The sequence below is a fragment of the Dendrobates tinctorius genome, unplaced genomic scaffold (genome assembly GCF_039654945.1).
Source record: "Dendrobates tinctorius isolate UK_male_01 unplaced genomic scaffold, ASM3965494v1 ptg000044l, whole genome shotgun sequence".
NCBI lineage: Eukaryota > Metazoa > Chordata > Amphibia > Anura > Dendrobatidae > Dendrobates > Dendrobates tinctorius.
The window spans coordinates 34,008,606-34,020,447 of record NW_027361712.1 but is presented as its reverse complement, the minus strand read 5'-3'; the positions used below and the strand labels follow the sequence as shown (position 1 = coordinate 34,020,447).

At 39.7% G+C, this 11,842-nt stretch overlaps 1 protein-coding gene across 3 annotated transcripts in view; it reads right to left on the bottom strand.

Moving 5' to 3' along the window:
• Nucleotides 1-208: 208 nt before the first annotated feature.
• ADCY4 (adenylate cyclase 4) overlaps nucleotides 209-11,842 on the bottom strand; it is a 152,604-nt gene continuing 140,970 nt past the window's right edge. For all 3 annotated transcript variants that reach the window (XM_073575507.1, XM_073575506.1, XM_073575505.1), the window contains exons 16-26: nucleotides 11,051-11,135; nucleotides 9,044-9,181; nucleotides 8,615-8,704; nucleotides 7,659-7,843; nucleotides 7,340-7,424; nucleotides 7,052-7,210; nucleotides 6,807-6,953; nucleotides 3,823-3,930; nucleotides 3,621-3,735; nucleotides 1,783-1,907; nucleotides 209-1,033 (exon numbers count right to left, since the gene is read on the bottom strand). In XM_073575507.1, the coding sequence (XP_073431608.1) occupies nucleotides 881-1,033; nucleotides 1,783-1,907; nucleotides 3,621-3,735; nucleotides 3,823-3,930; nucleotides 6,807-6,953; nucleotides 7,052-7,210; nucleotides 7,340-7,424; nucleotides 7,659-7,843; nucleotides 8,615-8,704; nucleotides 9,044-9,181; nucleotides 11,051-11,135 (1,390 nt within the window). In that variant the 3' untranslated portion in view covers nucleotides 209-880. The remainder of the gene's footprint in view (nucleotides 1,034-1,782; nucleotides 1,908-3,620; nucleotides 3,736-3,822; nucleotides 3,931-6,806; nucleotides 6,954-7,051; nucleotides 7,211-7,339; nucleotides 7,425-7,658; nucleotides 7,844-8,614; nucleotides 8,705-9,043; nucleotides 9,182-11,050; nucleotides 11,136-11,842) is intronic.

The window sequence follows — 11,842 nt, the reverse complement described above, 5'->3', positions numbered from 1 at the left end:
CTTCAAGCCCCATGAAGTTATATAGAACAAATGTAATGAAAATAATCTGCAATGATAACAAATATGAAGCTGGTTTGTATGCGGTGACAAGTTGGGACCTCCTCCAATGACGCTTTTCCAAGGCCTGACTGTCCTAAAGTAATATTGTTTTCAATACATTAATACATTTTTGTTCTTTTGGCTACTCCCAAACATACAAAACAAGGGCTTATTAACAAGAGTTTATTAAGATGAATAAATACAACGGAAATGATGCTGCGGTATATAAATATATCTATGTACATAGCAATACGTTTAGTGCTGTACTGAATGGTATTACAATACAGGAAACACCTCTCTAGTAGTCAGTAGTGGGCCAGTCCCAGCTTTTCATTTTCTTTCACATTTCCAGTTATCTAGGAGGGTTGTATCAGAGATGAAGGACAAGGTTTATCTTGTAGCAGTACACTTAGTCCCCACATGGGGGAGTGACGACACTGTCCTTTGGCAGATTTCTAGCAGTTCTATGTCACGTTGCACTGCAAGTTACATCATGTAATGCAAGGTCAATGGAGTTCTGAGAATGCAACATGAGCCTAGTGGTTCTTGGTTTAAGTTATATGGCAGTGCCCGCTGAATCTGTGCTCATATGAAGTTGCACAAATTATTTATCTTTCTTGATCCACAGCTTGGAACTGAACATGTCTTCCAATGGCATGGACATTTCATGATTGTCCTATAAGTTTTTTGGTTATAGTTATGCATGTTCAGATCATCTATTTTATCTTTTAGTAGCTGAGGACTAAAAAAAATAAAACAAAAAACATACTTTTCTGAGCATTCTTGTTTAGTGCTTTTGCTGTAGATAATTCACTGTTCCGGTCCAATTACATTGCAAAATCTAATTAAGAACATTTCCCTGGGAACTTGAACGTGCCATATCAGTGGAAACAAAATAGGTGCACAGCTGACCCTTGCCTTTAACCTTGATGACGCCTCTGCGGTCACATGTGTATCCTAGCTTCTGAAGGACTTTGCTGGTTTCTTCAGTGACCTGAGAGAACACGTTTGCTGTTAATAGGGCAAGGTGGTGATATACAATAATTTACATCAAATGAAGATTCTTAACCATTTGCATCATATCAAGGAGATTAAAATGCTTCATCGAAATCAGTGCAATAAATAAAGTACAATCCGCCCAGATCTCCATTCTCTATCTGCTCATGAAGTGCATCCGGTGCTAATGGGAGCTTTAAGAACACCGATGGTGATTAAAACCGCCACCATTAAATAATGCAGCATGCTTTTTATGCTTTTTAGCACTCAAAAATGGCCTAGACACTGTAGCTCACAAAGAAAAATTGCACTTGTAAGCAAAGTTAGAGCTAAATGACAACACTTCATTGACAATTAAACTTTTATAAGTGTGATGTAATTTACAGGATAAAAGTGATACTCTGGCAGTCAGTGTCAATTAAGAAACTCCGTATAACCTAGAATATTAAAATGATTAAGAATATTCACTAGAATATTAATTTGCGAGTAGATATGGGCTCAGGCGAGTCCTCTACAGAGAGTGCCTGCTGCAGAGGAGGGGTGATCCTACTGTGACTACTGGAGGAGTGGAAGCGGCAAACTTTTTGCGTAAATCAAAAATCACTGACATCTGAATGAATCCTCTAACACAAGCAACACATTCAGTGACAGATTCTGTAAGTGAGGTTTGGAAATTAAATATAACGTCTTACTACTATAAACATTATTGTCCCTCTATTCACTGCGGTCAGTTCATATCTCAATTACCTGAATTTTTCCAAGTACGCCCGTGCTGTCCATTCGGCTCGCCACATTGACTGTATTACCCCAGATGTCATATTGAGGCTTTTGGGCTCCGATAACCCCAGCAACTACAGGTCCATGGTTAATACCTTAATGGTGGGACGGAGGAGGATTGATAGTGAAAATTTGTTAAAAGCTTAAAGAATCATTTAAAGAGTAAATATTATTTAATTTTTTTTATTTCATAAAATCAATTGTACACATGAAAATAAAATGTTGTAATAAATCTTCTCATCAGATAACTCCACTTCTTTCTCCACCAGGACTGATGTTTCATTGTCAAAATTCTCGATTCACAGGTAGAATGTGCATTCAGTGAAGGTAAGTTTTTACATTAGCGAGATAGGAAATAACAGTTGTTTGCATAAACATTATGAGCACCAAGAAGGAGGAGGAGGCGCTCTGCCTCTAGTTCTTCCCTCCTCCTCGTCCCCTCTAAATAGAACTTTATGAGCACCAACCATCTCCTATCTCAGTAATGAACACAGCTTTTATCCGGGAACTGAGAATTTTGAAAATTAATTATCAGAGAGAGAAAGAATAGTTTCCTGATAAAAATAGGAAACTGTGTAATATATCTTATGTGTACAATGGATTTATACAAATAAGCAACGGGTAAGGAGATAATTAAACCACCAAGAATTGGTAGTGTACTAGCAAAAGTGGTAATATAATACTTAACTTTTAATAATACTAACATATAAAATATTATAACCAAAAAGTCCAATTAAACTAAGACTACAACATATGCATATAATATGTCACCAGTACTGACCAATAGAGTTGAGCGAATATCTTATGTTCCCCACTTATTTGTCAAGCTACAGCGCAAACTGAATAAGCTACAGTGGGAACCCGGCTCCCTGGATCATGCCGCCTGAACAGATGATCGCCGCCGCAGCTGCATGTGTCGCAGTTGTGTCACAGCACATGCATGGAGAGCCTGTGTGTTGGGTTCTCATGCATGTGCTGTGACTGTGACATAACCATGACACATTCAGCTGCGGCGACGATCAGCTGATCAGCCAGCGCGATCCAGGAAGCCAGGTTCCCACTGTAGCTTATTCGGCAAGCGCAATAGCTTGCCAAATAAGCGGGGAACTGAAGATATTTGCTCAACTCTACTGACCAACATATAGGACCATGGGTTCCGAAGTGGATAATTCACAAAGGTGCGCTGCTTTCTAACGCGGTTCCTATCTGTAGAATTCTTCAGGGGAGTTATACCACCAAAATAACCACAGTAGCCCGCTCAGCAGCGCACCCTTGTGAATTATCTAATTCCCCAGCCACCACCACATGGACCTACTCCGTTAACCCCATACTGTTGATTGGGTGAGAGGGTTCTTTTTTTATGTGATGCCTAAATATTAATTGGGATTATTGTGGGACCTTTAAGGCAGTCCATATGTCTGTGTATACTAGTGTTTAAAACAGAGCCACACTTTGGATGACTGACTGATCCTAATCAGGTCCTTTTTTATACTTTGTCGCTAGTCTTATACTGCCGGGACCCATGGTCCTATATGTTGATCAGTACTGGTGACATACTATATGCATCTGATGTAGTTCTTGTTGGTGTGGTGTTGCACTGTTTGCACTTTAGTCCAATTTGACTTTTTGGTTATAATATTTTATATGTTAGTATTATTAAAAGTGTATTATATGACCACTTTTGCTACTACACTATAGTAAGACTGATTTATGGAGTAAATATTACAACGACTGTTACTCTAAGTACAAGGCAGAATGTATAAAAAAGTAATATAGGGGATGTGTAACAAGATGTCACATCAACTCACCTACACGCAGCTTGAAATTGTTAAATGAGTGTTTATTGATCAAGTCCAGCTTTCCTATAAGGGCAGTTGCAAATTCTACCATGATGCCAATATGATTATAATTTCTGTCTCCATCCTAAAGAAACAAGGATAATTCAGACAAGTTGGGAGAGGTTTTTATACAAGTTTCTGTGTAAAAATGGCTTCAGAGGAGGTTCGCTACCTGTGGGTTTTCTTGTCCTGATGTAGCATTTAATCCTGTTGCTGCCATATATGCACTCCCGATGGTCTTAATTTTTTCAACACTGCTGAATTTTGGTTTTGAAAGAAGCTGGAAAAGAATCAAGTGTATAATGCTGACTAGACTTCTCAAGTGACACAGCCACTCCCCCCCCCCCCCACTAATGACTATGAATGTAGTCAATGATCTTAGTGCCCCAATTTCATACACATCTACCAAACATATTTCAGACTATTTTCTGCATTTTCCAACAGAATAATATCACAAGTTGATGTATGTGTTTTTTTTCACTGGACAAACAGAGGAAAATATGATTGAACTTGTAGAGCATGTAGGATGAGAAGAGATACTATATTCAGTTTTGGCCATTTGGGCTAGGCAGCATTTTTTCCCTCACATTCTAAGAGCCATCTTTTTTTCTGGTGATGTAGCCATATGAGAGCTTATTTTTTGCCTGAATGAGTTATATTTCTTAAATTGTAAGAATTTGGGATGATTATTTTTTTCTACTGTATCAGGGAGAATGGAAAAATAACAGCTAATGTGTCTTTTAATTTTTTACCATTTATCATCTTAATTTTGGGGGTCAGTATAAGCTTTATATTATCAGAAAATATTTATATGTTTTGCTTTACTACTACTACTTTTGTACAATAAAGATAAACTTTAAAACAATCATTTGCGTTTGAGTCACCATATTCTTAGAGTCATACTTTTTAATTTAACAGCTTCTTTCTTTTTCATGTGTTGCCTTTTATGGTGCTGTAGGCTAGTATATATGGGTATATGGTGCAGGTGGCTATTTTTCTGTCAACAGAGCTGTGCAAGGGTTTGTATTTTATGGGATAAGCTGTAGGTTATACAGTAGGATTGTGAAAACACATTTATACAATCACGCTACATGTTAGGGCATGGTATTGTATGATTGAATAAACATCAGGCTGCTAGTTATTTATTTCATGATTAACTGCAGCAACCAAGCCAATCGTAAAAACTGTGGCAAAAGCCCTGGTGTCTAGTACCCCCCATCCCTGGAGAGATCACTTTGACGGAAAAAAAAAATTACGTCAGAGTGGGATATAGCAACAAACCATGCTGGCCTTTTTGATTATGGCTTGTCAGGGGGTTAAAGTTTAGTACCTGTAATAAGTGGGGTTACGATTTATACAGATCAAAAGCTAGTGGCATTGGATCACTGCCTAGACCACATGCTGTGAATAGACAGTTCAAGCAGGTTATCTGATGAAGAGCAGAGTGTGTATACAGAGTAAACAACAGGTAGCCATCAATGTTGGATAACTATCTGGATTGGGGTGTCAGTCCTTTCATATTGTACAACTGCTCTGTCTGTGTGGCATACACAAGACAAGGTAGAATTTTAAGGTTTTTTTTATTATTTTAATTATAGTTTTACAAACTATTGATATATCCATGATTGTGGAGTCTATTCGCATTTGTGGATTATAAATTGTCTCTTCAGAGAGGAAGAAGACTAGAACCCTAGTGCCACCTATTGGAAGTAGCAATCCTAAAAGTCAATGTCGACCCTTTAACGAGCCTTGTCACATGACTTAGGAAAAAAGCCGAACCAGAATCTCAATATACAGACACTGTGTTTTGGGGTGCTGACCCTTGTCAGTGCAAAGTGTGAGATCTGGTTTGGCAGTGTGAGAGGCGTCTGACCGATATCCAAGTAGTATCGTTTCTCCTTGCGGAGATTAACATGCTCACACTTTGCACTGACGAGGGGCAGTACCCCAAAACACAGTGTCTGCAAATTGAGATTCTGGCTTGGCTTTTATCCTAAGTCATGTGACAAGGCTCGTTAAAGGGTCAACATTGACTTTTAGGATTGCTACTTCCAATAGGTGGCACTAGAGTTCTAGTCTTCTTCCTCTCTGAAGAGACAATTTGCACATTTCCCAGAGGAGCATTGCGGCTTTAAGTCTCCTTATCTCGGCATGCTTAGCATGTCAATCTCCACAAGGAGAAAAAATGATACATCTTGGATATGGATAAATCTGCAAAAGTTTTGGTGGCTGGCAACCCACAGGAACGCAACATCTCCCTCAAGTATGGACATATATTCATATATGGTGTGTATAGAATGCCTAAAATATGTTCAGTAAGAGTAAGTCATATTGGTTCTCCAGGACAGTGTTTTGCAAAATCTAGTCTTCACAGCCCCCAAGAGGTCATCTTTTCAGGAGTTCCATTGTGATGGAATCATTATCAAGGCATCAGAAATTGGCACAAGTTCTCTTATTTGTGCAATACTATGCAATTCCTAAAAATGTGATCTATTGGGGGCCTTGTGGACTGGAGTTTGGGGGTGAAAATATGCTCTACAGGAGAAATGAGGGCTAAAACGGGATTAGAATTGAATCTATTCAGCCATCCCCCTCTTACCTCAGCAGAGAGAGAAGTAATGTAATCTAAGTAATATCCGTGTCAGACCCCAGGAGAAGCATATTGTAGATCTGTCCATATTTCCTGCGGCGTTCTTCTCCACCAGAAGCACTCACAGATCCAACCCATAAGACGTATCTGTACTTTATACCGTTTTTGTCTATATCTATGTCCTTTTATTCTTCCATCGTTTGTAACCTTTAAGCACTGTACGTCTGATTGTGTATTAAAAAAATTAATAAGTTTGTCCCTCGTTGCTCTAACGTACTCACTTGAGGGGAGAAAATGGCTTGGTTGTGTTACCTTGCAGCTAGACTGCAAGTAGTGAGCCTTTCAGGAGCTTGGGAAAGCTGGGTGTGCATGTGTACTAGTGTATTGCATGTGTATTGTGGACTGCGCTTAGCTCATTGTTGGCCTATTGCGATAGGTAACTGGATGCCTCCTTTTATCCAAGGTAGCATCCAAGGCACGTGTTGTAAGTGAGTGGTGTTCATGACCGTTATAAATTCTGATTTTTCTAAACAAATCCTAGTACAGTACAATCTTTTTTTCTTCACCTCATCAAAATCTGCTATTATTTCATTAAGGAGTCGGAGACATTCCAGGCCTTCGTGGTTTTCATCACACTCTGTGTAAAACTCCTTGAAGTCAGGTATTGATGCAAACATGACACAGACACAGTCATAGGACTGGTGATACAGGTCCTACAGGTACAAAAGGCATGCTTATAAGATAAATACGGTAGATAAAAACATACACACTTAAGAGATAAAACAGTTGGAGCAAATATATTTATTGTTACCTCATTCCTAAGGTTTTGCCCAATAAACTGCTGGGCTACATCAGCTGGAAGGACATTTTCCAGCAGAACACGATTGAGATTCTCCATGGTCTCAATACGTTCACGCTCCATTTTAAACTTCCTCTTCCAAAGAAAGTCAAGTCGACAGTAAAATTCATTCTGCAGAAATGTGAACACAAAGTAAAAATAACCCATACAGTACTATTAAAGAACTTTCTATGTAATTAAATGAACATATACATCTCTCTATCTATATATATCTCCATTGCATACTCTACAAGGACTCACCTGTCTGGCCAGTGCCAAAAGGGTTAAGAAAAACAGAAACAATGAAACACTGCCCATAACTTTCGGCTCCTTCAGGATTCCTGGCCTAATGTAAGAAAAGCAATCATTTAATATAAAGTGTTTTCTGCAAAGTGAACATGAGCATGTTTATTTTGGCTTCCTAAACTAGAACGCTTATCATATTTCAACATCTCTTATTAACAAAAAAGAGAGAAAAGAAGCAACCTGAACACTACACTGTATGCTGCGTACTAGATTAGCTGTAATGGCAGACACTGCAGATGCCTGCTGTAACATAAGGCAGGTGGCTCCAGCGTACCTGGAAATGTTCTGGTTCACAGCGAGCCAATCAATGTAACAGTCAGATAGCCAGCTGTGAGTGTGCAAGAAGATTACATTGTATATCACCAGGGCAATGCTCAGCAGGATCAGCTTGACTTCAAAGTTCATGAGCAGGAATGCGGAGCAAGCCAGCAGCCCCAGAATACAGCAGTACATGTAATACTAGAAAGGAGGAGAAGGCGATTATTGATGGAGTTTTCATATGTCAGTAACACCAGCACTTTCTAACGATTTCATTACATCCGCACCCATTTTCATAAACTCCATTAAAGACTAAAAAGTCTTTGCATTTCATGCTTATGAAGCTGTAGTCTGTTCTCCTAGAAGCCAAAACAGTGTACAAAGAAACGTTTTCTGCCATTTGGCTAATAGGAATACAGCTGTGAGTCAGCCTGTATTTAGGAGGGAGTGCTCGCTTGCCTCTACTTGCCTTTCAGGCTGGTGACTGGCAGGCTACTGTGTAAGCGGCAGTCTATCAGTCACTAGAGAGATGTAAGGGGGATCTCTCCTCATGAACACAGGAGATTAATAACAATCATGGCTCCTATTAGTCAAACAGCACAATATTTTTTGCACCATCATTAAAATTAAAGTTTCGTACTTATAATTCACTGTACTTAGTTATTATGGCTTTCAGCCTTTTCTCAGCAGAGAAAACAAAACAAAAAAAAACGAAAACATAAAAGCTAATTTTTGTGTTTCAGAGATAAATGTTGAACTAGGACATGAAAACAACAAATAGCGTTATATAAAAAAACAAACAAAGACACATGGCATACAGCAGAGGGTAGCATTAGCCATACAAGGAAATAATTACAATGATTTTACAATAAATGAATAAAAAATAATGACTGTGTGTATCAATGTGTATGCACACACTGTACTATATCATTAAAGATATGCATATTTCACTAAAACTGAAGATCTACTGACCGGCAGACTATATAGCATTTGGGTCTCAGTCGCTGAAGTTAGTGATGTATTCATGGAGACATCTGGACACAATTTTTCTGGTAAAAAGAACTGAATAAAAAAAGCTCCATAAGTGATCATCTTTATGAAACACAAAAAAATGATAATTCTCAATAAAGCATGTAGATCAAGAGCCTCGCGTGTCACATAGCAGACAGAGGGAACAGAACATGTGGCATGGTTGGTCACCAATAATGGTACTGCCGGTGTCCGACAGTTCTCTACATTTGAACACTTCGGTAATCTGCCCAAACACATTTTAAGGTCTTATTCTTGCAAAAGGTAAGCCTACCATGTATTATTTCATTATTTGCATGTAGCTGTATCACGAGTGAAGTGATCTTCCTGCCGATTATTGAAATATACACAAAAACAAAAGTGATCAATTACCAAATTAAAAACTGCCATAAACAAAACCGTGAGAACGGTGAGGATTCCAAAGGGCACTCGCAACCAGGGCCGGCTGGAGAGAGCGGAGGAGAGAGAAGGAACCCAGTGGAGAAGCTGTGGTCCTTTCAGGATACATTTCTGTTGGGAGCAATAAACATAAAAGAACTTTACTGAACACATAATGAAACACTAAATATTCACTGGCCCTTCTGTGGCCATAGACATGAGGACTTGCTAGCCTTTGTAATACAATTGGTCTGAAGAGCTTGAATGGTCTATGATCATAAGCCGCGATTATCATCATAGAGGTTAATAAACATCAACAACAACAAAATTCACTGATGGGTCCAAGAGTCATAGAAGAAAAGCATTACTATGACCCAGGAGGAGCTAGAGTTCACTAACAGTTAATGAACAATTAGTAGAACTACCAACTAGGGATTTTTTTTGCTGCCTTACCTTCATTTTTTCTTACTAGTGGTTTAGATGCTTTCATCTGTAATTACTATCCTAGCTGTGAAAGATCTTTGTATGTACTGACATCCTGGCGTGTTTGCGCTTATGTCCAGCTTTTAATCTGAACAAGCAATGCTGCAGTGTAAATCCCCAGTCACACACAGCGAGATCGCTGCTGAGTCACAAGTTTTGTGACGCAACAGCGATCTCACCAGCGAGATCGCTGTGTGTAACGGGGATCAGCGACCACCCCCCCCCCCCGCCGGGTATCGCTGATCGAATGCCCTGGACCCTTTTTTGATTGTTGGTCTCCCACTGGCCAGCACGCATCGCTGCGTGTGGCAGGCGGGAGACCAGCGATCAGCAAGCTGGACGCTGGTTTCCAATGTAAACCGCGGGTAACTAAGGGCACACGTCACTTAGTTACCCACTGTGTATGTTAGATACCAGCGCGCTGGTGCAGGGAGCTGGTAACCAAGGTAAACAGCGGGTTTCTAAGCACCGCTTAGAAACCCGTTGTTTACCTTGGTTACCAGCTCCCTACACCAGCGCGCTGGTTTCTAACATACACAGTGGGTAACTAAGCGACGTGCTCGCTTGTTACCCGCGTCGTCGCTGTCCTGATCGCTGCTGAGATCTGCCTGTTTGGCAGCTCACCAGCGATAATGTAGCGACACACCAGCGATCCTGACAAGGTCATATCGTTGTCGGGATCGCTGGTGCGTCACTATGTGTGACGGGGCCCTAAAGCATGAGAACAGTCCAGCAATCTGAATTCATGATGAGATAAAGTGTGTTTATATTTGTGGCTCAAAGCTACAGTCACTGATCAGAGTTGTGCAGTAATGGAACAAACTAAACATCTATGCTACGTGATCGGGGCTGGGGAGACAGGAGTGCTTACTAACGCCCAAAGCACTTCAGCCTCATTTGCACACTCATTCAAAACGTGATATCTTGAGAACGGAGGAAGTACTGGCTATCTACAGTTACGGATGGAATTGTCTTTACAAGAGCTACTGTTCAGGTACATAAACAGTTTGGGTGATGAAATCAATCTGATAAGATTTTGCCATTTTCACGCCAGCTTGGCCTAAATGGGTGGAGCTGGGGTGGTCCAAGGCATGATGATGCCCACTCATTTGGCTCATGAAAAAGTTGTGGCATACTTTATGACTCTATACACCAGTCTCTTAATTAATCAGGACTACCTTAAAAGTAAGAGGAATGTGTTTCTTAATTAATCAGGAGCTTTTGACTTTCTAATGCCTTTCTAAGACTGGAATGAATGTCGGTCTTGATGAATCCGGGCTTAAATGCCCAGTCCTATCAACTACTGAGGACTCTCAATCCTGAATATTTTTCAGTCCTCAGAACTCATTTAAGGAGATCTAAACCATCCAGCCCAAACATACACACGACCCAATTACAGTTTAAATTCAACAAACCTTGCCATCACAATGCAACTGAATAATCAAATATGATTTTACATACACATTTAAATAAATAGGTAAATAATGTATAACAAAAAAAGCCCCATTAGCCACTTACAGAGAGATGTCCAGCAAAGCAGGCAAATAGGAAGAGTAGAAATAAGAAGAATGAAATGCCATATGAGATGCCAAGGGCAGTATTCCTAGAAAGAGAATACAGATTAGGGTGTGACATGGGCAGTGTTGGTCACAGTCCAAAACAAGATGACAACTCCTGTAGGACTAGTTTACACCATGCAGTTTTATAAGCAGAAAGGTCTCATTCTGATGTATTTAAACACAGGCACCCATTTTAATGAAGCTGCCTTCTCACGATAGTAAGCACACAAATCTTCATCAAAACATACACATTGCCGTACAATTACAAAATAAGAAGCATAGCAATAATGTGCATTACTATAATTTATAAATGCCATGCTCATGTGACGTACTGCATCATCTATTCTATTATTTCTAAACACTGTTTTTCGGTGATTTCTTTGCATCCCCGTTCATACTGCACCCACACACAAAAATGATACACCATGTGAAAGGTAAATTTGCCCCCTTCAGCAAGAAAATAGCCAAACAAACCACACATCCACGATTTGAACACAAAATACAGTTTAAACATTAATTTTCATAAACCTGCAGTAAGGAAAAATGACCTGCTGGTGGCACCACAGTCCCCCAAAGCACACTACAACACATTTGTAAACATGCACTGCTTTTTCGCTCATTACTTCGCCCCAAACACACACACATTATACACCATTTGAAAGGTAAACTTGCTCCTTTCAGCAAGAACACAGTCAAACAAACCACACATCCACGATTTTATTACTAAATACAGTTTAAACATTCATTTTCA